The sequence below is a fragment of the Gopherus evgoodei genome, chromosome 13 (genome assembly GCF_007399415.2).
Source record: "Gopherus evgoodei ecotype Sinaloan lineage chromosome 13, rGopEvg1_v1.p, whole genome shotgun sequence".
Taxonomy (NCBI): domain Eukaryota; kingdom Metazoa; phylum Chordata; order Testudines; family Testudinidae; genus Gopherus; species Gopherus evgoodei.
In genome coordinates, this window is record NC_044334.1 from 7382023 (window position 1) to 7409247 (window position 27225).

The 27225-nt window shown below is 41.8% G+C and overlaps 1 protein-coding gene across 3 annotated transcripts in view; it reads left to right on the forward strand.

Moving 5' to 3' along the window:
- Positions 1-5677: 5677 nt before the first annotated feature.
- The window catches only part of IFT81 (intraflagellar transport 81), a 61015-nt gene continuing 39467 nt past the window's right edge, over positions 5678-27225 (forward strand). For 2 of the 3 annotated variants that reach the window (XM_030583141.1, XM_030583143.1), the window contains exons 1-8: positions 5678-5780; positions 9696-9860; positions 10684-10787; positions 12235-12415; positions 16777-16866; positions 18065-18130; positions 18448-18558; positions 19923-20007. In XM_030583141.1, coding sequence (XP_030439001.1) covers positions 9717-9860; positions 10684-10787; positions 12235-12415; positions 16777-16866; positions 18065-18130; positions 18448-18558; positions 19923-20007 — 781 coding nt within the window. In that variant the 5' untranslated portion in view covers positions 5678-5780; positions 9696-9716. Of the gene's footprint in view, positions 5786-9695; positions 9861-10683; positions 10788-12234; positions 12416-16776; positions 16867-18064; positions 18131-18447; positions 18559-19922; positions 20008-27225 lie in introns of all 3 variants that reach the window. The other variant, XM_030583142.1, reaches the window with a different exon arrangement.

A 27225-nucleotide genomic window follows, 5' to 3' on the forward strand; every position in this document is an offset into this window, starting at 1 on the left:
AGAGACACATTAATCCCTGTAGTATCTTCATTAAAATCAAATGAGTTACACAAGGGATGAATTAGGACTGTTTGTTGACTAAAATACAATGGTCCACAGCCACCCACACTATGTTGGACAAAGACAGTTTTCAGAGGAGGAATATTTCTGGAATTCCTTTTGATTGGACATTTCAAATATGCTTTAACGTTTTAAATATTCAGGATTTTTAAAAAGCAAAAACTTAAGTTTCAGATGCATTAATACTCCTTTGATGTCCTCCAGATAGCCTGGCTATTTATATCAATGTCCTGGGATCCAAGATCTAATTTTCTGCTAAATTCTCAGCCATGATCCTTCTGTTGGCAAATTCTTATCTTTTTGAATGTCCACTGGAAATCTTGTTCATGGAATTGTTGTAGCCATGTTTGTCCCAGGATGTTAGAGAGAGAAGAATTTGGTACAATAAAAGATATCACCTCACCCAGTTTATCACTGGAAATCTTGATTCTTACTGAACAAATCAGGATGTGCCAGACACCCACTGAAGACTCATGAGCTGTAGAGCAGCTCTTGAGGGCTGGTGAATGCCCTCAAGTCCTACTGATTTCACTTGACATCTCACAGGGTCAGACTTCATTAGTTTAAAATGTGCATTAGGGACCTGGTCCCACAGCCTGAAGTCAATAGAGTTTTTCAATAAACTTCTATGGAAGCAGGAGCAGAGTTAAAATCCAGCAACAATCTCTCACTTACCCTCGCCCAACCTAGCAAGCCTTAAAGAATGCATTGCGCCTGACAGAAAGCAGATGGGAAAGTGAGCTGTGTTATCCACCTGTTTCTCCTTCCGGCCTCCAGAGCACCTAGAACTGCCCAGGGCAGCTCACAGTCTATGTCACTGTCTCTGCTCAACAGCACCATCTCCAAATGCCACTACAATTCATCTGTTCTGTTTCTTTATGATCCCACTGACAGAAGATTGCATGGGGTAGAGACATGAGAACAGGAAGGAGAAGAAAGATCTGCTATCTAACCAGAATTTGTCACTGGCTTCTTGTATGGCCTTATTAATAGATTCCAAGCCCAGAAGGGACCATTGTGATCTTCTAGTCTGACCTCCTGTATAACATAGGCCAGTGTTTCCCAAACTTGGGACGCCACTTGTGTAGGGAAAGCCCCTGGTGGGCTGGGCCGGGCCGGGCTGGTTTGTTTACCTGCCCCGTCCGCAGGTCCAGCTGATCGTGGCTCCCACTGGCCATGGTTTGCTGCTCCAGGTCAATGGGAGCTGCTGGAAGCGGTGTGGGCCCAGGGATGTACTGGCCGCCGCTTCCAGCAGCTCCCATTGACCTGGAGCACTAAACCGCGGCCAGTGGGAGCCACGATCAGCTGCACCTGTGGACGGGGCAGTAAACAAACCAGCCTGGCCCGGCCCGCCAGGGGCTTTCCCTACACAAGCGGCGTCCCAAGTTTGGGGAACACTGCCCTAGAGGTTTGACAACATTGAGCTAAGGTATGTCTACACTGGAAACTTCAAAGTGCTGCTGCAGGAATGCTTAGGGGGGTGATTTTTCACCTCCCTGTGCCAGCAAGTTAGAATGCTATAAAATGTAAGTGTAAACAAGCAGATATGAGTCTAAAGGAGACTATGCTGGTGTAGCTTACACCTTGTTCTGGCTCCATTAAGGGCCTGATTCTTTGTTGCCTTGAACCTTGCATAGTCATTTGCACCAGTGTAAAGTGGGTGTGATACGCTTCTAAATTAGAATGTTAGTGCTGTATGCCCACTCTGCACTGGTGTGACCACATAAGGGGAAGGGCAGTGGTAGTATGTGAGTTACGCCAGATCAGACTCATAAGTAAGGCTCAGAGGGCCAATTTCCCTCTCTCCCTGTTGCTGTGTGAAAGACCCACATCAGAACCAAAGACACAAGTACACAAAACAAACAAATTCAACAAGATAGAAACAGGCATTGCTTCCTCTAATCTTTTTCAGTTTATAGTCATCTAAGCTGTTACATGTGACAGCAGTAGGCACAAGAAATCCACAAAGAAGTGTGATTTTAAGTTGGCAGGGTTTCTTGAAAATTGATTTACAATCCCCTACCACACAGGGGCATATTGGCACCTGGGGTAAGCAGGTACTTGTTCATAAAATCACAGAATCACAGTGGACATTGCCTATGCCAGCACTGATTTTATCCAAGGATGCTGTGGTTTATAGTATTCTATGCTGAGAAACTTAGCAGCATTTCAACAAACTTTGAAGTGTGATACAAAATAATAGCAAAAAATAACACAGATTGGGATCAAAGCAAGACCTGTGATACATCTAGGTACTTGACCAGCCATACAGTAGAAATGGATGTTAACATAACCCAGTCAGATTTAAATGCACATCCTCTTATTTATAACAAAAAGGAAAAACAACAGGACTTGGATTCCACCTGGGACAAAGAGTTACTTTTCAGAGTGTCTTCTTTTCTTCCTAAGCACACTCACATTAACTTCTTCCATCCGCTTGGGATCTGACCTTAGCAGCCAGGCCAGATACATTCATTTCCTTGCCCATGGATGCTCCCATATAAGGTGATCTCTCTTTTGCTGCTGAGCATGATTTCAATTTGCTCAGGTTTCTTTCCACTCTAATTTGCTGGCTTTCATGGTTGAGCTCCCCTCACAGATTCACAAGGCAGTCATACATGCAGTAGTGTCTGTAAGGGAGAATGGGGCTATGACTGCAGATCCAAAGGACTTTGGTTAATTTCTGTTCAGGCCTAGTTCTTTTTCTTACTCTCCTAGCCTCTGGAAGAAGCCCTCACTATAACTCTTCTCAAACAGCTCAAAATATATTAAACCCAATCCTGAGGTTTGTCCCTTTGTGAGTTTCACCTGAATAAGAGTTTTAGGGATGAATGCAGTATTGTGTACCACTGTAATAGAATTAGGAAACCTTGTTCAAATGCCTGTGACACCTCCATCTGAACTATTCCAGGGATATGGATGCTACACCTGTGTGTTTATGAGAGCCACAGAACCACCCACCTATGTTTTGTGGGACTCCACCCAGATACCGCTTCACCTACATTACCCATATATCCCACCTGCCTCCTGCCTGCAACTTTCCTTATGCTATGATGAAAAAATCATCTCTCTCACGTGTGTGTGAAGTTTCATGGCCTATGTTGTGATGCCAGAAAGCCAGGAGATGGAGATAAAGCTTGATTTTCTAAGCAGATGGCTGGTAGTTAGGGAATTTAGGCTCTGCTTTGGCCTGTTGAAACTGGAGTCAGATGGACTCTGGATGTGGAAATCTGGGCTAGCACTCTGGCTGGTTTAGGCTGGGTGTGTGCATAGTGTGGGATGCCTAGAAGAAAGGGCTGTGAAGTCACACAGGTCAAAGGTTGCCTCAGGATCCTCCATGGCCTTCTCACATCGTGCCACCCCACACCAGTGCCATAACAAGGGCGAGGCAAGTAAGGCACTTGCCTCGGGCACGCAAAGCTGAGGGGCACAGAAAAAGACAAATTAAGTTTTTTAATTCTTATTATTTTATGAAAACGTATAATCACATAATATGCACATTGGGTCATGACAAATGTACAATGTAAACGGAAAATAAATGGAATACATCCTACAGTAATTATAAAGCATTGGTTCTCAAACTGGAGGTGGCTCCCTCCTTCCTTCACCTCGACCAGGGTTTGAATTAGCAAACCACAAAGGCTTATACTAGGATAGACAGGTATTTTGATCTTGTTTTGTTTTTATGTTGACACTTTATATGGCACTCAAACCTCTCCTTTCCCTGAATACTCTTTGTGCTCTTGATAAACATGAATGGGGCAGATTCTGTACTGGGCCTCCTGAGACACACAGTCCAAGGGGAGACGGCAAACCAGGCTTGAAGCTACCTTTGCGTTGCCTTGATTTTGGGCCCTGTGGGGGCTAAAATAGTGTGTGGGGTAAGGTAGAAGAACCTCAGCAGCAGCCTCCTTGTAGCTGTGCCACACTCCAGAATTCTCATAGTTCTGAATGATACAGGCACATCCCCTCATTGGGACTGGCAAAGGGGGGCTTATGTTGCCTCTATGCTACTCCAGCACTGGGGGAATTCTCCACAAGTCATTTGTGGCTCCTTTATGGCCCCTATACACCACCAGAGCAGCCTGTAGGGGCCAAAATTGGTAACAGTAGTGCCACAGGAAGACACTCTCAAGTTACTCCCCTTGTGTAGTACAAATATTCTAAACAGTCAGTTGAGGAAAAGAGAGCTTAAAAAATCAGGAAAGCATGTGAAAGGAAAGTGAACTCTTCCAGGAACTAAGGATTACTAAAGGTCAATATAAAGACTACTAGTAGCAAAGGAACATGACCTAGTTTTTAAAGGGCAAAACAAAAGGAAGTATTTTTTCACACAATGCACAGTCAGTCTGTGAAACTTTTTGACAGAGAATGTTGTGAAGGCTAAGACTATAATAGGGTTCAAAAAAGAACTAGTTAAGTTCATGGAGGATAGGTCCATCAATGGCTATTAGCCAGGATGGGCAGAGATGGTGTCCCTAGCCTCTGTTTGCCAGAAGCTGGGAATGGGTGAGAGGGGATGGATCACTTGATCATTACCTGTTCTGTTCATTCCCTCTGAAGCACCTGTCATTGGCCACTGTCAGAAGCCAGGATACTGGGCTAGTTGGACCATTGGTCTGACCCAATATGGCTATTCTTATGAAGTCCTGTGCATTAATCTTTTCAGGATTGGGATATTATACAGGTGTAAATCCTTTGAAGTTAATGGAGCCACACTAGAATGAGACAAGAATTAAGCTCCCCATCTTTGAAACAGAAAACACAGCTCACATACAGCGTATCAGAAAATAAGAAATACAAAGCTAAATTCTTTACATTTGTAAATCAATTTATGCATCCTGATGTTGAAAAAGAATAAACATTAGAAGGGGATGATTAACAGCAAGCTATTTATTTTTTAATACAACTGGAATTATTTTGGAATTCCAGAGATGATAAAACTGCAAAGACTGGTATACTCACCCACCTGCCTGAAATGTGTTACATGATTATTTTCTGCAATGAGATTAATATTTATTTGTTGGGAATTATGGATATTCAGATACTAGGGTAATCAGGTCCAAATTAAAAAGAAAACCAGAACACACATTCTCCTCATTTTACTCCTTTATCAAATGAGAGAGGTACTTGGGCCTAGAGATTTAATTCAATGATTCTTGCAAAGCAATTTGTGACCTCCTGATGAAAGGGGCTCAACGGGAGATCGAGTTATTAATAAGCCCCAACAGAAATGGGCACTGACTGTGCAGTAAAGACAGGTGCTTGATGAAGCCCACTTCTGGCCAGAGTCGGAGGCAGCCCAGCTGGTGATGCACACTGCAAAGTGGGCAGCTCACACCCATCTGCCAGGTGGAGTCACAACTGGGGAAGCATCCAGGCAGCGTTACCACTGGGGCGCACTCTGGCTCCACCACCTTTACTCCTGCTCACACATAGGCTGCAACTCGCCCCTCTCCCTCCCCCTGAACCTGTGGGGAAGCAGAGACTGCTCCAACAACCTTCACTCCCTCAAGCTGCGCATGCGCCTCCCCCGAACCGCCCCCACCCGGCTTGGAGCGCAGTGGTCGGTTCCTGTCGTCATGGAAGCCACGTGACCGGAAATAAGGGTGCCACTCTGCCCTAGCAACTGTTACCAAGGGCCTGGTAACTAGGAGAAAAATTCTTGGGGAGAAAGAGAAGGCGGAGGGGGGAACGACAACGGGTAGCTGGGGCAGGAGGTCAGGTAACGGGGGCCGGGGCGAGGGGGTGGGGTCCTGCGCGGAGCAGCGCCGAGGTCCCTTGCGGTCGGCCCCGGCGATGGGGTAGATACAAGGTTCCCAGCAGTCCCGGCTGTAGGGAGTAACACGGGGAGGCCCGGCAGCTATGGGGGCGTGTCCTACACAGGAGAAGGATCCAGGGCCCCCCTGGCATCCCGGGGTCGGTCTCTGTTGCAAGGAAGAATACAGGGGCTCCCGGCAGCCAGTGGGATCAGGTCCCTCTGTGAGAATTGATATGGGTTCCCCCAGGTCCCCAAAGGAATCGGTCCCTGCTGAGGGGATTGATACAGAGTCCCCATCAGTCCCATTGTACAGAGTGATGAGACACACACCCCCCAGCACCCATAGGGATCAGTCCCTGCTGTGGGGAGGATCTGGGGTTCCTCTGTTGCCCATAGGGATCAGTCCCTGCTGTGGGGAGGATCTGGGGTTCCTCTGTCGCCCAAAGGGATCAGTTCCTGCTGTGGGGAGGATCTGGGGTTCCTCTGTTGCCCATAGGGATCAGTCCCTGCTGTGGGGAGGATCTGGGGTTCCTCTGTTGCCCAAAGGGATCAGTCTCTGCTGTGGGGAGGATCTGGGGTTCCTCTGTCGCCCAAAGGGATCAGTCCCTGCTGTGGGGAGGATCTGGGGTTCCTCTGTCGCCCATAGGGATCAGTCCCTGCTGTGGGGAGGATCTGGGGTTCCTCTGTCGCCCAAAGGGATCAGTCCCTGCTGTGGGGAGGATCTGGGGTTCCTCTGTTGCCCAAAGGGATCAGTCCCTGCTGTGGGGAGGATCTGGGGTTCCTCTGTCGCCCAAAGGGATCAGTCCCTGCTGTGGGGAGGATCTGGGGTTCCTATGTTGCCCATAGGGTCAGTCCCTGCTGTGGGGAGGATCTGGGGTTCCTCTGTTGCCCAAAGGGATCAGTCTCTGCTGTGGGGAGGATCTGGGGTTCCTCTGTCGCCCAAAGGGATCAGTCCCTGCTGTGGGGAGGATCTGGGGTTCCTCTGTTGCCCATAGGGATCAGTCCCTGCTGTGGGGAGGATCTGGGGTTCCTCTATCACCTGTAGGGATCAGTCCCTGTTGTGGGGAGGATCTGGAGTTCCCTTACCATCCGTAGGGATCAGTCCCTGTTGTGGGGGAGGATCTGGGGTTCCTCTGTCACCCATAGGGGTCAGTTCCTGTGTTGGGGAGGCTATGGGGTCCACCTGGTACCTATAAAGGTCTCTTCTACAGAGATGCTGTGCAGTAATTGCAGCCAGGTTGGGATGACCCACAAGGGCTTCGGGCTTCTTGAGTCCATGAACTACTTTTTGCTAGTAAATACAAATGTTTCAATGCACATTTCTTTCTGTGGTCTAAACTAAAATATTAGGTCAACCCACCTAGGTCATTCAGGAGTGTGAAAAATCCACACTGCTGACTGACTAGTTAAGTCAATGTAACCCCCCACATAGACAGCTCTAGGTTGACTGGAAAATTCCACCGTTGACCTAGCTGCCACCTCTTGGTGAGGTGGATTAGCTATCCCAATGGGAAAACTCCTCCTACTGGTGTAGGTCATGTCTACACTGAAGTGCTACAGTTCCAAGTGTAGATAAGCCCTCATGATAAAAGGTAATGCACTAGACAGGGTTTGCATGCTTCCTATCTTGCAATATTCCTCTTTCCCACCCCTCTCTATGCATCCATCACAGGAGTTTTATGGCATACAGAGGTTCACATATTTCATTAGAATCATAGATTATTAGGGTAACGAGCCTTGTGGATAAGGGAGAAGCGGTGGATGTGATATACCTAGGGGTATGTCTATATCTACAATTTTGCAGCGCTGGTTGTTACAGCTGTATTAGTACAGCTGTATAGGGCCAGCGCTGCAGAGTGGCCACACTTACAGCAACCAGCGCTGCAAGTGGTGTTAGATGTGGCCATACTGCAGCGCTGTTGGGCGGCTTCAAGGGGGGTTCGGGGAACGTGAGAGCAAACCGGGGAAGGAGACCAGCTTCGCTGCGGTTTGCTCTCGCGTTCCCCGAACCCCCCTGCAAACCGCAGGGAAGGAGACCTGCTTGTTCGGGAAACGCGAGAGCAAACGGGGAAGGAGACCAGCTTTGCCGCGGTTTGCTCTCGCGTTCCCCGAACCACCCTGCAAACCGCAGGGAAGGAGACCTGCTTGTTCGGGGAACGCGAGAGCAAACCAGGGAAGGAGACCAGCTTCGCCGCGGTTTGCTCTCGCGTTCCCCGAACCACTTTGCAAACCGCAGGGAAGGAGACCTGCTTGCTCGGGGTTCGGGGAACGCGAGAGCAAACCGGGGAAGGAGACCAGCTTGATTACCAGAGGCTTCCTCAGGTATGCTGGGATACCTGCTTATTCCACGGAGGTCAAGAAAAGCGCTGGTAAGTGTTTACACTGATCCAGCGCTGGATCCTCTACACCCGAGACAAAACGGGAGTACGGCCAGCGCTGCAAACAGGGAGTTGCAGCGCTGGTGATGCCCTGCAGATGTGTACACCTCCTAAGTTGCAGCGCTGTAACCCCCTCACCAGCGCTGCAACTTTGTGATGTAGACAAGCCCTAGACTTTAGTAAGGCATTTGATACGGTCTCGCATGATATTCTTATAGATAAACTAGGAAAGTACAATTTAGATGGGGCTACTATAAGGTGGGTGCATAACTGGCTGGATAACCGTACTCAGAGAGTAGTTGTTAATGGCTCCCAATCCTGCTGGAAAGGTATAACAAGTGGGGTTCCGCAGGGGTCTGTTTTGGGACCGGTTCTGTTCAATATCTTCATCAACGATTTAGATGTTGGCATAGAAAGTATGCTTATTAAGTTTGCGGACGATACCAAACTGGGAGGGATTGCAACTGCTTTGGAGGACAGGGTCAAAATTCAAAATGATCTGTACAAATTGGAGAAATGGTCTGAGGTAAACAGGATGAAGTTCAATAAAGATAAATGCAAAGTGCTCCACCTAGGAAGGAACAATCAGTTTCACACATACAGAATGGGAAGAGACTGTCTAGGAAGGAGTATGGCAGAAAGAGATCTAGGGGTCATAGTAGACCACAAGCTTAATATGAGTCAACAGTGTGATACTGTTGCAAAAAAAGCAAACGTGATTCTGGGATGCATTAACAGGTGTGTTGTAAACAAGACATGAGAAGTCATTCTTCCGCTTTACTCTGCGCTGGTTAGGCCTCAACTGGAGTATTGTGTCCAGTTCTGGGCACCGCATTTCAAGAAAGATGTGGAGAAATTGGAGAGGGTCCAGAGAAGAGCAACAAGAATGATTAAAGGTCTTGAGAACATGACCTATGAAGGAAGGCTGAAGGAATTGGGTTTGTATAGTTTGGAAAAAAGAAGACTGAGAGGGGACATGATAGCAGTTTTCAGGTATCTAAAAGGGTGTCATCAGGAGGAGGGAGAAAACTTGTTCACCTTAGCCTCTAATGATAGAACAAGAAGCAATGGGCTTAAACTGCAGCAAGGGAGATTTAGGTTGGACATTAGGAAAAAGTTCCTAACTGTCAGGGTAGTTAAACACTGGAATAGATTGCCTAAGGAAGTTGTGGAATCTCCATCTCTGGAGATATTTAAGAGTAGGTTAGATAAATGTCTATTAGGGATGGTCTAGACAGTATTTGGTCTTGCCATGAGGGCAGGGGACTGGACTCGATGACCTCTCGAGGTCCCTTCCCAGTCTTAGAGTCTATGAGGGTTGGAAGGGACCTCAGGAGACCATCTAGTCCAACCCCCCTGCTCAATCAGGACCAATCCTCAAATGGCCCCCTCGAGGGTTGAGCTCACAATCCTGGGTTTAGCAGGCTAGTGCTCAAACCACTGAGCCATCTCTCCCACTGAATGGATTTTCCCCCCTCCTACTTTCTTTTCTGCAGGATTGTTTTCAGGACCCAATTATGAGTGATCAAATCAAATCAATTGTTGAGAAGCTCAATAAGGAGCCTTTTAAGAAGAACTATAATTTAATCACATTTGACTCACTGGAGTCAATTCAGCTATTGCAGCTTCTCAATGATGTTCTGGGCGAGATTGACCCAAAGGTAAGGATGGAGTTTAAACATACATGGGCATTAGAAGGCTTGCTCTCAAGAGTGGTGGAAGCAGAAATCATGCAGAAAACCTCCATTTACAGCTAATTTTGTATATTTTATGGCATATGTTTGCTTTACATACGTAGATTGTGCTAGTCTTAGAGAGTTAAATGTGCACATTCAGAAGATAATCCTCTCTATCTATTATTTGGCAAACTAGAAAATGCTGAAGACCAACCATCTTAAATTTCTGATTAGAAATCAGAATGTGATTCTTGATCTTATTCATATTTACATTTCTTTCATCTAAAGGACAAAATTCTGGCTGGCTATTGGTACATGTGTAGGGTGGAAAGTGATCAGAAACTCTGGGATGCAACTTTTGCCCTTGTCCCCAACAAAGCAAAGGAGCTGACTGTCCACAATTGATCCTCGGGTTCTATGAGTGCTGACCTATGGAGGGGAATAGGTTTTTAGATCAGAAGGTGTGGGCCATATATCTGAGTAATGACCTTGCCCGCAATGTAATTGTCTTGTCAGGATTACTGTTACTCTTGGCAGAAGTAATCTGTATGACTGGCAGACTGTGGGCCTATGGCCAGCCAGAATACAGGTCTGAAAAAAGTTGCCTAAGCACGCATATGGGGAAAGAGTCCAAAGGGAATCAGAACTTGGCTCGTAGAGTGGTGTTCTGTATGTGACACCTCACTTATGTCAGTCACATGTTATAACATATCATATAATGGGTGGATCAAGTCCCTTCCTTTAGATCTGCATGGCTAACAATTTGACCTATGCATGGTAATACAGTATTTGTTTTTTTGCTTTTCAGCATGTTGTTGACATTAGAGAGGAGATGCCAGAGCAAACAGCTAAACGAATGTTGAGCCTTCTTGGTATCCTTAAATACAAACCTCCAGGAAGTATTACTGACCTGTAAGTATCATCTGCAGTATCCTGCCATCCATCTCCACCCTCTGACAAACAGAGGCTGGGGACACCGTTCCTTACCCACCTGGCTAATAGCCATTAATGGACTTAACCTCCCTGAATTTATCTAGTTGTCTTTTAAACCCTGTTATAGTCCTGGCCTTCACAACCTCCTCAAATAAGGAGTTCCACAGGTTGACTGTGCACTGTGTGAAGAAGAACTTCCTTTTATTTGTTTTAAACCTGCTGCCCATTAATTTCATTTGGTGGCCCCTAGTTCTTATATTACTGGAACAAATAAATAACTTTTCCTTATTCACTTTTGCTACACAACTCATGGTTTTGTATACCTCTATCATATCCCCCCTTAGTCTCTTTTCCAAGATGAAAAGTCCTAGCCTCTTTAACCACTCCTCATATGGGACCCGTTCCAAACCCCTAATCATTTGAGTTGTCCTTCTCTGAACCTTTTCTAATGCCAGTATATCTTTTTTGAGATGGGGAGACCACATCTGTGCGCAGTATTCAAGATGTGGGTGTACCATGGATTTATATAAGGGCAATAAGATATTCTCTATTGCTTTTTTAATGATTGCTAACATCCTGTTTGCTTTTTGACTGTCTATTTTAGTTGCAGACAAATACTAAAATGATCTACTCTATGTAAAAATATTATGTGTCTTCAGATTTTATAATTTGTTACTTGAAAATCTGTCTTATTAATACTTCTGCCATTGCCAATATCCTTTTCTTGATTCAAAGAGAAAATGATATATTTGTACCAAATTCTTTCATTTTCCGACTCATTCATCAATATATCTCTATTTAGAAGTTATTGTTTTGTTCTACTGTTTAAATAGTAGTGTCAATCACTCAAGTATAGAAACTGATTGTTCCACTTAATATGCAGATGTTCTGAAAATATTTCTTCCATTAACCTCTAGGAGATGTATAGTATATGGCACACTTTTCTTGTGGTAGTAAAGAATTCAAGGGTTTGGGAGTTGCTTCTCAATCCTGTCCTTGTTGGTTTGCTCCACTGTTGTGCTAGCTTTGCTTTTGTATCTTGTGATATTCAATAAGTTAGCCAGTAGAGGGTGCTGTATGACTAGGAGGGTCATCACCTTCCCTTAGAGACCAGGCCCATTGGTCTGTACTGCACTCATCCTGTACCACTTTGTAGTCTGGTAACCCAGGCCATTCTTAGATCTTCTAGTTTTCTGGAGGATACCTCAGAAACACAAGATCCATTGCTGCAATCTCTGTTCATTGACTTCTGTGGGAATTCTGCCGGCATAAGGGCAGCAGAATTGGGCCTGTGGTCAGCAAACTGGCAGCAACATTAGAGAAAAGCATTAGCAGGTGGGGGAAGGAATCATAAAAATTGCTAATACTGTTTGTTCCAAAGCAGTGTTCTTTAGTAGGAGACTTACTGGTTTTTATTATTATTTAGGAGTACATTCCGCCAGGGTTTAGTTATTGGAAGCAAACCTGTGATTCATCCCGTCTTACACTGGCTCCTTCAACGGACTAATGAACTCAAGAAAAGAGCCTATCTGGCACGTTTCTTAATTAAACTTGAAGTGCCAGCTGAGTTTCTTCAGGACGATACCGTGGCTGACACCAACAAACAGGTAGTGTTTTAGATGAATTTGCTACCCGGTTATTATTTTAAATTAATAAAATAGGTAAAAGGAGAGGCAAAAAGGGAGGGTTTAGGGGATTATTGCTTGGTCAGACTAAGAAAAAATGTGTTTTTAAAAGTGAGTTAGCTACACCTTTTAAATAAGTGGTGTTAAAAACCATGTTAACACCTAATGTAGACAGAGTTTAACACTTTTAAAAAACCACCACCAAGTTTTTAATATCTGAGCTAACGTACATTTTTTCTATTCTAGACAAGGCCGTGGAGTTTTTCACTGTAGGTAACTCATAATCCGTCCCCAGACATTAGTGACTACATGCCATTGTCTTCTGATTGCTTTTTGATTACTCAAGTAAAATGTATTGGTGGGCTATCCAGTTTCTAGCAGACAGATATTTATGTTCTGTGGATAAACAAAGGACTTCAGTTGCCAAGGGTGACATTCCAGCATTTTTTTGTGAACCTTAAATGTGGATCTTAAGTAGTCAAATTGGGTGGGTCTGAAATATAAAGCCAATGAAATGTAATTAAGATGTGTGTTCAGATTTATATTATCTGAGTTACATGTTTACTTAATTTCTATGCAGTATTTTTAGTGCATTTCATTAGGTACAGTCATTCATGAAATCAATATTATGGAATGTTTGTAACAAGTAGAACTCATTATACTTATTATGCATCATGAAAGCTGTATAGCTGCATGGAGGTTTGGACAACACCATCCCCCTTTTTTTTTATCATTGTCAATCTCTGATTTTATAACTTTAAAATAACTAAACAGAAGCAGCAGTTAGAAAAAGGAATGTAGATTGTATGTTTGTTCAGTATGTGGCAGTCCTAATTTGTATAAATATCCAACTCTCTTGTTTCCATTACGTAAATTGTGTTCCTTTTTGAATTAGAATAATATAACTATATTATTAAACTAATACTGTACTGACTAGTTCAAAATAGAAGCTGGAATAATATACCAGCTTTTATGCAATTTGACATTACCACGTGAGAGTATTTAAATGCTTATGAAGTTAATCGAGTTTCACTGACTGTATCTAGCTATGCAAATGTACAACTTTGTATTTTAGGGATAGACATCAACAATTCACAAATGACTTCTTGGAAGTAGCATAGCTAATGCAGGTTTCTTTGGTATACGGTACTTTGCTTAATTGTATTTTTCCAATTACTTAAGCAGGTGACTTGAAGAAATTACCAGTTTCCAGGCCATGCTGTGATCTGCAAATCAAATTGGCTGTAGTTTATATTAAATAACCAAGAAAATATAGACTTAAATCTCTGGCCAATCTTTGATGAACTTACCCCCATGGCATTGATAGTCATGCCATCACTGAACCTATAAGGTTTCTTGGGTTGCTTGTGTGTGTCTCCTGTTGCATGTGCTGTGTGTACTCCTTTTCCATCTGCCACTGGTAGTTCCATCCAATGAAACTGGCTAACCACACTCTTGTTATGGTACAAAATACTACACTGGCCTTCACTCAGGTGAATCCCCATTCAGGAAAGACTGAGTCTTTCCCATGTGGATACTATTGGCTTTAAGTCTCCCAGCCCATGAGTTACTGAGAGGTGGATACTCTGAGTGCAGCCTCTTGCCTGGATTGTGCCTCATTTGAAAAGAGGAATCTGTCAAGCAACAGAAGAAAACCAAAGAAAATACCAACTGTGCACACTTCACCACGAGTATGTAACTAAACAGTGTCTCTGGATCCCAAATGAAGAAGGATCGTAGAAAATAGAAATGGAAAAGCCCTTCCAGATAATCTGATCATCCACAGATACCAGTGCAAGATTGTTGTTTGTAGTATACTTTTCTAGAGCTTTAGCTAGTCTTGTTTTAAATGTCCCAAGCTCTGGACTTGCGTCACTGCCCTTGGGAAACTGTTCCACAAGCTAACTAATCTCTGTGTATGAAAGCTTTAATTATCTTCATCATCATCATCAATTTTTCTTTTATTATTATTATTATTTATCATTTATACTGCCATAGTGCCTAAAGGCCACAATGTGACCTCACTACTCCATGGCTTGTCTACACAGGATGTTACTGCATAGTAAGCCAGGGTGTGAATCCATAGCACAGCAGTTGGCCACACAGTAATGTCCTAGATCAGGGCTACACAACTCATAAAGTGGCGAGGGCCACAGTACTCCAAAGAAAACATTTGAAGGCTGAAACCTCCCGGCCCCGCAGAAACACCAGCACCCCCAGCACCTCCTGGCCCCACAAAAACACCCCGCTCCAGCACCACCCAGCCCTGCGGAAACAAACCCTCCTTCCCCAGCGCTGCCCCACCAAAACAGCTGTGGGACAAAGAGGAAGGTTGGGGATGGGGAGGTGATACTTGATTTTACATCAATGAGGGGCTCCCAGCTGAAGAGGTGGCTGGGAGCCCTGAGGGGAAAATTAAAGGGCCCGGGGCTCCGGTGGCTGGGGGAACCCGGAGCTTTCCAGGGCTGGGGCAGGGATTTAAAGGGCCCAGAGCTCCTGCCGCTGAGGGGAGTCCGAGCCCTTTAAATGCCAGCCCCAGCCCATCTGCTGGAGCCATGGCCGGGATTCAAAAGGCTCTGGGCTGCCTGCAGCGGCGGAGAGCCCTGAGCCATTTAAATCTCAGCTGCGGCTGGGAATCTCTGTGGGCAGCCGTGGCTGAGATTCAAATGGCTCTGGGCTCCCCGTGGCTGCAGGCAGTGCAGAGCCCCTTTGATTCCCGGCCGTGGCTGGGATTTAAAGGGCTCTGGGCTCCCTGTCGCTGCGGGCAGCCCAGAGCCCTTTGATTCCCGGCCGCAGCTGAGATTTAAAGGGCTCTGAGCTCCCTGCTGCTGCGGGGATTTAAAGGGCTTTGGACAGCCCGCAGATCGCTGTGTGCGGGGGATTTAGAATCCCCCCACGCCCGCGGGCCGTATGTTGTGCAGGCCTGTCCTAGATGGACAGTGCCACAGTGTACTAAAAGTTCTGTAGTGCACTTTGAAAGAATCCCATTTCAGTCAACACTACATCAAAGCACACTGTGGAACTTTTAGTGTGCAGTAGTAGTGTCCACTGTAGATTAATACCTGGCTTGTCATGAAATAATGTCCCATATAGACAAGCCCTTAGTTGTGTTTCTACTCCCACCTCTTTGTAAATAATTCCTTGTCATCATTGATGCATACATCCTATCATGTCTCCCTCTCTATTTGTCACGTAGCCACGCTACATGTATTTCACCTTTTACTATTTGCTTGTAAATCAGTTCCTCAAGCCCTTAATAATTTTCTTGTTGTTCTCTGAATTCCTTCCACTTTGTCAGTATGTGTCTGATACTGAAGTGCCTAGAACAGAATGTAGTATTCCAGTTGCTATCTCACCAGAGTTATTTAGAAAGGAATAATCACTTCACTGCTTTGAGATATGACACTTTTCCCATATTGTGTTGAACATTCATATCTAATTTGGTCTTACAAGGGAGTAAGAGAGCACTTGCAGGTCAGTTTTTAGATTTCTCCATCTTATTTAATGTCTGTGTTTCTGTGGCCATTATCTTTCCCTGGATGATAGTTTGCATTTTTCCAAATTTAATCTAATTTTATTTCCTATCTATATTTCTAAACTCTCTAGGTCTTCTGGTATTATTTCTCTACCTGCACTTACTTTCACATTGACTCTCAGTTTAGGATCACTGGTGGGAATGCAATGTCTTAGAGGTAGCATGCGGTATACTATCTTCTATCAAATCTGTTGTTGAATTTATACTGTAGCTGTAGCATCTGAGCACATTGGTCTCAATTCTGCAAGGGCTAAGCACTCTGGCCCCCGTTACATTCTATGGGACTACTCACATGCTTAAGTGCTTTGTTGGAGTGACGCCAGAGTGGTCAGTACCTTGCAGGATCAAGAAGTTTGTGAAACTTGTATTTGCATCCTCAGATCAAGATTTTCCTCTCTGGGCTGTTAGGTTACACAGGAAGTGTCCTCAGACCATACACCAACGGGACCAATGACTCTTACTGAGGACATACATGGATTATCTCCCCATGGAGCCAAGCAAGTCTTCCTTAGTTACAACTGTGTTGGCTGCAATATGTATCACTGAGAAAAGCATTAAAGCAGGGGAGAAATTGTGAGGTTCATGAGAGGACCCTCAAATAAAAGGTTGTTGGCTGCAATGATGTAATAAATGTGAATGTCTACTTTATATGTTGACTATTTTTCAGATGAGAAAACAGCTAAATGACCCTCTGTGCACATTGCTGATCTTTGTGCACATATGGTATTACTAAAAAGCAATGTAGTGTTGTGCAACTTATTAGATACAGTGCTGGCTTTGAAGTTTTTCTTTCCCTTGTGTTCTGTAGTATGAAGATCTGATGGAAGCCTTTAAAAACCTGCATAAGGAATGTGAGCAGCTCAAGACTTCTGGCTTCTCCACTGCAGAAATAAGACGGGTAAAAAAAAAAAAAAACACCCAAAGGAAATCATAGATTTGCAACAGTTTTGTCCAGATTGTATCTTAAGTCAGTTTGTTTCATTTTCATCAGTTCCATGGGCCCACTGCAGTACCTAGTTTGTGCAGGTCATCGCTAATAGATACTGCAGCTTTGTTCTGCTTAGCTGGACTAGTTCTCTGCTGACAAAGGAAGAACGAGACCTAAGGTCACGCTCAGAACTAGGTCTTCTGCAGCACATTGTGAAACAGTGCTGCCAAGACATAGGACTGGCCTCAATAATGGATTTTCAAATATTAACACTACATTTCCCTTTGAACGCCCATTGTCTATAAAACCTCTTTCTTTAGTAATGTAGGGTAACATTTTCAGAAGCACCTGAGTGTCTTAGGAGTCAGTTGAAAGCAACAGAAATGTTGAAAAGTAAACTCAATTATAAACGTTATTTCAATTATGATAATCTAGGTGGTGTTATTATTAAATTACAGTATTTTCATAGAGACCCTAATGGAGCAAACCACATGCCTAGCTTTTCAGCCGGACTGCTCGCGTGCTTAAAGTTAAGCATGTGTTTAAGTGTTATGCTGGATTGGGGCCTAAATATGTAGTGACTGTTTATAAACCATGGATCTGATTACTGTTCTCACTTACCCTTCTTTTACAGTGATGTCTCTCCATTGTTTTACAATGATGTGAGAGGAGAAACAGAGTATCTCTTTAAATGTAATTTCACTGGAAAAATGGCAGAATGCAGCTCTCATATGTAACTGAATGCAAAACTGGAATTCAAACATCTATCTGCATAGAAGTGGACATGATGGCAGCTTTTAAGAGCATACATGTTACAGGATTAAATTTGGAGTTGTCTTCATATTTTTTTTTTCTAATCATCAAAGAAATCCATGTGCTCACATTATAAATGTGCACAATAATTACATGGTGGATGCTATGCTGTCATCTAGCCTGTTCTACATAAAGATTGTGAGGGTTGGAGTGTTAAGACGAGAGAGAGAGCGGGACTAGAGGCTTGGATGATTAGATCATGAATAAATGAAGTTGCAAGTGTATCAGTATGTAAAAGGACAGATTCAGATTTTGCTTACTCCACATTTACTTGACTGTAACAGAATCTGGCCCAACTCCTATATTATAATATTGTAAGTACATTAGTATTTTGTTTATTTTTGCTGCTTTGTAGGATATCACTGCAATGGAAGAGGAGAAGGATCAGCTCATCAAGAGAGTGGAGCGTCTTAAGAAGAGGGTAATGAGAGAAGTAACATTGTAACATTTCAGTGTCACAGTCCTTGGCTTGCAACTCTGATTTAGGAATGCAAACAAGGATTAAGATGATCATGTTGTATGTCTGAGGAAGGAATTGAATAACTAATTGACGGAAAGGAATCTCCCTAGGCAATAGTCCAAAGCTTTTAAGGACTTGAATCCAGTGCCTTACTGTCATCTCTAAGTAGCAATATATATGGAAAGGAAGTGCTAAGTGGCTTTGTGAGACACATGATCACACTAATTTATTTCTCAACTATCTAACAGTAACGTGCACTATTTATCCACGTGCTGTAGGTGGAGACGGTGCAAAACCATCAACGAATGCTTGAAATAGCAAGACAGCTTCGAGTAGAGAAAGAGAGAGAAGAATCTTTAGCCCAGCAGAAGCAAGAACAAAAGAATCAGGTATCCATGTAAAAGCAAATCTGTTAAACATAAGGAAATAGATGTTTGGCTTTATTTGGAGATGAGCCCTATGTAGGTTTTTAAAAGAGTAACACTGAAGATGATATTAGGTGACCGTGTCAATATGCTCCTCCAGGAAATTAAAACCTATTTTTAATAGGAATGTTTTAGTAAATTTCTGTACTAGGGGCTTGATCCAGCAGGGTGCTGAGCACCTCTCAAATGTTTGGCAGTCTTAACTGCTACTGACATCAAGGCCACTTAAGAACTCTGTGCTCTGTGCCATATTTTTGTATTTCTGAGAGACAGATAATTGAATTTATTGTAGTGAGCAAATATTGATTTGATATGGTTTGTACTTGTATGCGTTTCCATTAAGATTTAAGATGGGAAATAGCAGAAACAAACACAATGGCATGGCACTAGCCTGTTCTCTGGGATGTGGGTTCAAGAGTAACATTGCGATTTTGTCTTTCCAACTTGAAGATCATGTGTATCATAGATATAACATGCTTGATTGGAAGTGGTTGGTATCAGAATGGCAGGCTGGACTTTGCTTACAGGTCAGACGGACAAAACAAGACTTTTTAACGAAGTCCAGTGCTGTCTGATGGCATTGTTTATTATACCAGCTAGCCAACTTCTGACAACTAATGTGAACTGGCAAAATGTACTGAAAGAAAAAGTCGAAGATTTTAATATTGCAGGCTTTATTTGTGTTTGGCACTTGTGCAGAAGTTAGTGGATTCTTTCAGATGTTGAGTCCTAGCTTGACATCTGGGTTAGACCACAAGTAAAATGAACTTGATATTCAGCTAGTTTCACTTCTTAGTGGATATTTGTCCAAATCAAAAAATACTATTCAAGCAGGTGCTGCTTAGCAGAAAACTTGGCAGTGTCTTCGCACACTTGGCTGCGACAACTCATCCATATTGCCAAAGCACTGTAAGGATACTTATCCGGTACCTCCCTTAGCTCTCCCTGATCCTAGTTACTGTTTTTTGTCCATGAATACTTCATGAATACTAGCACCTTTTGGTTTTTAAAAAATTGTTAAGAGTTTTTGTGCCATAAAGAAAAAATCATGGACTCATAGACTTTGAGGTCAGAAGGGACCATCATGATCATGTAGCTCAAGAAGTACATATTCTTTAATTCTAAAATGAAACAAATAAAATTAAATTAATTGTTGAAACATTTGTTTTTGCATTGTAAGAACATACTACCTTTGTCTTGTGGAATAGATGTTCTCTAGGTGCAAACTGTTACCATTTTTTGTATTTTGGGCATCTTGTTGATATTATATTTTGTTGTTGCATTTCAAAAGAGTACATATATTAATAGAGTCAATTGTCTTTTATAAGCTGTTCCACGCAGAGCAGAGGCTGCAAAGAGTGCAGCTCCAGCTGAAAGATATGCAACATGCAGTCGTGGATTCAAAGCCTGAAAGTGAGTAACAATCCATAAATGTTGCTTTTTATTTCTCCTGGTGCTAGAGGGAGAAAGAATCAAAGTTTCATGATAATTATTTATTATCTTAAAGTGCCAGAAAGAAACTTCAGAAAAGACAAAGAAAGAAACAGTCTGTACAGTGAAGAGCTTACAATCTGAAATTTGGTCAGCTCTGGCACAAGAAGGATGAGGGAAACAGATAGTAGAGAGGGATGGAGTGAGCAGGGAGGGGTTAGAGTGATAGCAACATGAGTGTCTCAGTTTAGGCATGTGCATGCTTTTGTGGCTTAATTATTTTTGTTAATGTTTAAAGAATAAAGTATTCAATATTAATGATCATATACTAGAAAGAGAGATGACTGGAATTAAAAAGGCCAGTGTTGTAAAAGTAGATGGATTTAATACAAACTAGGTTTTTTAAGCAGGAAGATTTTGTGTGGCTCATATCTGTGACTGGGGAAGAGAATATATATAATACTGACTTTTTTGAGAAATGAACATGCACATGTAACATTGTGATAAGTATAGAGTTGTTTTCTGTAATTCCCTTCATTTGACAAAATATTTGGTTGAAAAAAACCTTTGAAACATTTTTATTGCTGGTGGAGAAGATCAGCACTGCAGCTTTTATGAAACTTGAAATAAAGTCACTTCCCAGTTATACTTACTTCCCAGTGCGCAAATTTCATGTGGTGCTCTGTTCTTTCTATATCAGCAAAAACAATGAGGAGTCCTTGTGGCACCTTAGAGACTAACAGATTTATTTGGGCATAAGCTTTTGTGGGCTAAATCCACTTCATCGGATGCATGGAGTGGAAAATACAGTAGCAGGTGTGTGTGTGCGTGTGCGTGTATATATATATGTGTGTGTGTGTGTATATATGTATATATTCACACACACAGTACATGAAAAGAAGGGAGTTGCCTTAGCAAGTAGGGGGTCAGGGCTAATGAGAAAATTCAATTAAAGTGGAAGTGGGCTATTCTCAGTAGTAGATTGACATGAATCTACCTGGTCACTCAATAACAGACTTAAAAGTGGCAATTCTTCAACAGAAAAACTTCAGAAACAGACTCCAACGAGAAACTGCAGAACTGGAATTAATTTGCAAACTGGACACCATCAAATTAGGCCTGAATAAAGACTGGGAGTGGATGGGTCATTACAAAAGCGAATTTCCCCATACTAATTTCCTTCTACTGTTACTCATACTTTCTTGTCAACTGTTTGAAATGGGCCAGCTTCATTACCACTACAAAAGTGATTTTTCCTCCCTTGGTATTCTACTGTTGAGAATAGCCCACTTCCACTTTAATTGAATTGTCTTGTTAGTACTGACCCCCCACTTGGTAAGGCAACTCCTGCCTTTTCATGTACTGTGTATATATACTTGCTACTGTATTTTCCACTCTGTGCATCTGATGAAGTGGGCTGTAGCCCACGAAAGCTTATGTCCAAATAAATATGTTAGTCTCTAAGGTGCCACAAGGACTCCTCGTTGTTTTTGTTCTTTCTGTGCAACTGTTGCCCATATAGTTTTATAGGACTAGATTCTGTCACCCTTACTCATCATATTGAGTATGTCTTAGTCTATGAATAACCCCAGTGAAATCAATGGGATTACTCACAGACTAAGGTATTACTCCAATGTGAGTAAGATTATAAAACTCATCCCATGGTAAAACCATGTAGAGGCAAGATATATGCATGGCTGATTCTGTCTCCCAAACCAATCGTTGTATGATACTTAAGTTTCTAACTACTAAGTAATTTAAAGGAAAAAGTAAGTATCATGTCTAGTGATTGGAGCACAAAAACGAGGTTCAAATCAAGATTCACTTCCCATCTATATGTTTGACGTGATCTTAGGCAAAACACTTCTCAATGTCTTGGTTTCCTCTTCTATAATATGTAGATCATGCCTCATAGGATTCGTTACAGGCTTAATACATTAATGTTTACACAATCACTGAGGGTGAAATTCACTGCTGTATAGAGGGTTAGCATAGGGCCTAAGTGGATCATAAACCTTGAGTTGACCCTTTTCCCAGGATGAGTTTCATCCTGGGTAGTTAGGATGGAAGATGCTGTATAAGTGCAAATTACTGTTATTATGGTATTAGCCATGAAAAGCTATAGCCTGGATCCTGCCACTGTTCCCGGACTCCTGCTTCTGTGTAAAGCCCTGTTAGATTATTGGAGATCTGCACACACTCAGAGTTCCACCCACGTAACAGAATCGGGGCTGTGTTTGTGTGTGTTTAGATTTGTGTGTTGCCAAATAAAGAGTTGCCCTTCCCCTTCTGGTACTTTAAATGGTCTATTAGCAGCACATAGATGAATCAGATGGTTCAAATTCTAGGACACCAAATCCTCTCTCAGAAAGTAGGGCTTTTAGTTTTCAGCAGAGTGCATTGTTTATCCTGAAATGTACAGTCTCCTTTACCAAGCGTTCTTAGTAATTGTTCACGGTTGCCCAGTCAGATACCAAGGTGATAGAAATCTCAGATTGATCACAGAATTTACAAAACAGGATGTATGAAGGAGGTCTAATTCACATACTGTTAAAATAAATGAATACAGGTTCAGTTTTTATATTGTATAATGAACAGAATGAGAAGACTAATGCCCTCATTTCTTACTTTTAAGTCGTTTAAAAAAAATTCCTCCTATAAATATACAGTGGAGAAGATAATATTTGCACACACCTATGGCTTGGGGGCTGATGAAGCAGTGATTTGCAAACTTCTTTTTTTTTTAAACCTGGTTAAAGTCTGTAAGAAAGCTGCGCAAATGGGATAGGAATCAGGTCTTAAAATGGTAGTATACAAAATTATGAAGAAATTGAAGAATTTAATTCTGTATGGCTGAAAAAAGAAAAATGAGGATGCAGCATCAGCATGTAAACTTCAAATGGAACCAAAAAGGGATCTGAATTACATACTTTACTCAAAAGAAGTATGTAGGGATTTTGTAACCATTCCATTTTCTCAGGAGTGGTACTCAGCTGCCAGAGATGTTGCCATATGAAAGCTATGTCAGCATTTCTGCACCAGTTCCAAGTTTTTTTTATTATTATTATTTTTAGTCCAATGGAAACTTTAGGGGTTAGTTTTATCTTCGCTTACAGAAGAAAAGGCAGCATAGTAAAAAAGTCAGTAAACTTGTCATTTCATCATTGAGATAAAAACACAGATTAGGTTAATATATTGAGATCTCATCTTCTACCTTGCTTGCAAAAGAGAACCAAATGTTAGAGATTCTGGGCTAAATCCTGGTATCCTTACTTAAGTAAAGACCCTGTTTTGACTGAGTAAAGACTCGAGGATTTGGGTTTCTGATTGTAACTAGCGTTGGGGAGAAGCAAAGGTGTTGCTCTCCAGAGCAATTACAACATAGCCAATGTGGTTTACAAAAATTTAAATTAGATGACATAAGTGTATTAAGTAGGGTTTAATTTATTGCTTTGTTGGTCTGTAGTTGGAGCTGTTATATCTCTTAAATGTTTGGCTGCAGCTCTTTTAGTGAGGATGTCTATTCCTACCACTTCAAATCCATGTCAGTTTAGTGGCTGTCTGAAAGCAATGGAGTCTCACTGAAAGTTTGGTATTTTCTCCCCTAAAATGATTCTCCTCAGTTTTCAATCTGTATCACATTTTTCCACTTCTGACACAAGGAGGAAAATCTGTTTAGTGAGTGTGTTGCTCTTCAGCGAGTGCTTAATTGGGAGCATTCTCTCTGACTTTCTAATACATACTACTGTGATCTAATTTTGAATTCTTTTTCTCCATGGTTACATCAACACGTCGAGCTGGGGGTGTAATTCCCAGCTGGAGGAGACATACTTACGCTAGCTCTCATAAAGATAGAGTGCTGAAAATAGTGTGTGTCACCACGGCAGCATGAGCAGTGGGAAGGGCTGGCTGCCCCGAGAATGTATGTAGGCTCTCAGGTGGGCAGCTAGCCTGTCCCACCACATGCACTGACATGGCTACACTCTATTTTTAGTGCATTAGCTCAATGAGAGCTAGCACAAGTATGTTTCCTCCAACTGGAAATTACACCCCTCAGCTTGAAGGGTACACATACCTCATATTATGAACTAAAATGAAGCTAATTTTAAGAAAAGCTTATAAACATGGAACTAGGTCACTATTTCTTATTGTGTCAATGTGCAATTAGTATCGGTGTGCTTTAGCCTTGCCAGGAAAATATTACAGCTAATTGTTACTAGAGGTTTTATTCTTCTAGAAGTGTAGCTCGGGTAAGTGATTTAAAAGACATATTGTACCATGAAAAATGGTTGACCATTGTACTAGTCTATATAGATTTTCTGCTAAGTGTTTTGAAGTGACTGTTCTCCTTAGTTTCACTATGGTACCTCATCCCAGTTTCATTAAGTTCAGCATTTCTTAATATTTTGCTTAACTGTGGAGGCAGTTGTTGATGTTGTTAGTATTAAAAGTAAGTGGCATGAATTTGCAGTTTCTAACTTTTTGCCCAGGATATGACATAGTATTTTTGTTGACAGTGGTCAGTAGCACAGTGGTTTGAAAACTCTAACTCATGCTTTCTCAGCAAGGTTGCCCTCGATTTGCTTTGAATATCTCTGCTGGCATAAACACAAATTGTTAATGCCAAGAAGGGAACTGAATTACTTAAATTCTTGGTTCTTGTCCACTGTAGAGAACACTATTGTTCATTTCATTGGCACGGATACTGGGATGTGGATGACTAGCTGTAAAATATTGATTAAAATAATGTATTGAGATAACTATCATAGATAAGCAATAAAATTGGTACACTTGGTCAGATTAATAAATAGTAATAGGCTCAGAGGGATAGCCACTTTAAAATACCAGTAAACGAGGAATTACTTCATATAAACTGTATCCAATATTTAACCTTACTCTGTACATATGATGAAAAAGAGAAGCATAAGATGCCCTTATTAAAATACATTACATTTAATTTAAAAATATAATTAAAAAATTCTTTGTAACCTATGTCATTATAAATGAATTGTGTTTGGTTCACTGAAGTTTCTTCCTCTAAATTCTTAGGGACAAATTCGTCTCACAACTTACACAACTTTGACTATAAGTGGATTATAGGGTATCAAGTATCAGAGCGGTAGCCCTGTTAGTCTGGATCTGTAAAAGCAGCAAAGAATCCTGTGGCACCTTATAGACTAACAGACGTTTTGGAGCATGAGCTTTCGTGGGTGAATGCATCCGACAAAGTTGGTATTCACCCACAAAAGCTCATGCTCCAAAACGTCTGTTAGTCTATAAGGTGCCAAAGGATTCTTTGCTCCTATCATAGGGTAGATTCTTGCCCATAATTAAAAAAGAAGAGTTAATTTTAAAAAGAGAAATCAGAGGTCTCATGAAAGAGATGATTGATCTGGTGTTGACAAATAAGCCATATTTTAATGGGTTTCTCATACACTTGCATTGAAATCAGGCTGGTGTCCCCAAATCCCTAATATTTGGATGAGGGATATTGATTTTTTCACATTACTTTTAAATAAAAAGTGAAATTAAAGAGGAAAGATGACAATAAAGATAGATTCAGGTTCTTATCCAGGTCTCTGCTTCAACTCTGAGTCAGTGGGCTTGGCTCAGGAAGTTTTTCTGGCAGTTGGGATGGAGGATAAAGACAGTCCTCTCCCAGGTCTTACTCTAATAGCAGAACAGCACCCCCACTTTTATAGGACCTGATTCAAAGTCCACTGAAATTGGTGGAGAGTCTTTTGTTGATTTCAGTGAGCTTTACATCAAAGCCACAGAACACAGCTCTGTAGTGGGCATGGAGCACCCAATACTCCTCATGTAGTAGAACCGTACCAGTCCTGCTGTATTTCATGTGATATGTGGCTGTGGAGACGGAGGGAGGATTTGCTCCTGATATGTTACGTAGAATCTGATTCTTCTCCCGTTGAACTCAATGACAAAATTCCATTGACTTCAGCTGAGGTAAGATTGGACCATCAATAAAAAAAAATATTAGTTAAAAGCTGAAATTCCTGTCCTTAATGTGCCGCATTGTGCTTAGATAGTTCACAGATATCTCTGACAATGATGTGATCTAGCACATACAGTATGTGCTGCAATACAGAGGCATAATAAGATTATAATAGCTTAAATCTTAATTTTTCATTGCTTTGGTTTTGGGTTTTAATTAAGATAATTTGGGCCAGATTTCAGCCTTGGCCTGTTTCTTTGTGCCCATTTTTGCAGGTACAGATTATTGATTGACTCTTGCGTATGCAGAAGTGAGTGCAGAAATCAGAGAAAACACTGAGACTGATGAAAAATAGCCCTACACATATACTTTGGTTGCTTACCACTTTGTGTAATAAAAAATTCTAGCATACTATTTTGAGAAGCTCTTGTTAAAACCAGGCCTTTCAGTGAGCAGAAAGCCTTTGAGCCAGAGAAGAGCTTTTTCTTTAGAAAACCTGAATAGAATTTCACGGGCCAAAGTCCACAATCCTACAATAGGGAAAGAACACTACACTAGGTAGAAAAACTATCTGGGTGTAAAGGGAAGTGAAAGAAGCTATTAAAAAAATTATGTATATATATATACACACACACTTCTACCTTGATATAACGCTGTCCTCGGGAGCCAAAAAATCTTACCGTGTTATAGATGAAACCATGTTATATCGAACTTGCTTTGATCCACCAGAGTGCGCAGCCCCGCCCACCTGGAGCACTGCTTTACCACGTTATATCCAAATTCGTGTTATATCGCGTTGCGTTATATCAGGGTAGATAGAGGTGTGTATGTATATATATATATATATATATATATATATATATATATATATATATATATATATATATATATATATATATATATATATATATATAATTTTAAAAATGGAAAAAAGAGGCAGTTAGTAATGAATATCAATTTATAAGATAGGAATTATAGAAAATTGATGTAGGACTTAAAGGAACAGAAGACCTCAATGGCCAACAGAATTAAGGACAGTAAGAAGTTTTTAAAGTATATTAGAAACAAAGGAATCTGAACAAAGATATTTGACCATTACCAGATGGAGATGGTAAAATTGTCAATAATAATGCAGAAAAGACAGACATGTTCAATAAATATTTCTGTTCTGTATTTGGAAAAAAGCCAGATGATGTCATCATGTCATATGGTGATTAAATACTTTCCATTCCAAGAGCAACTCAGAA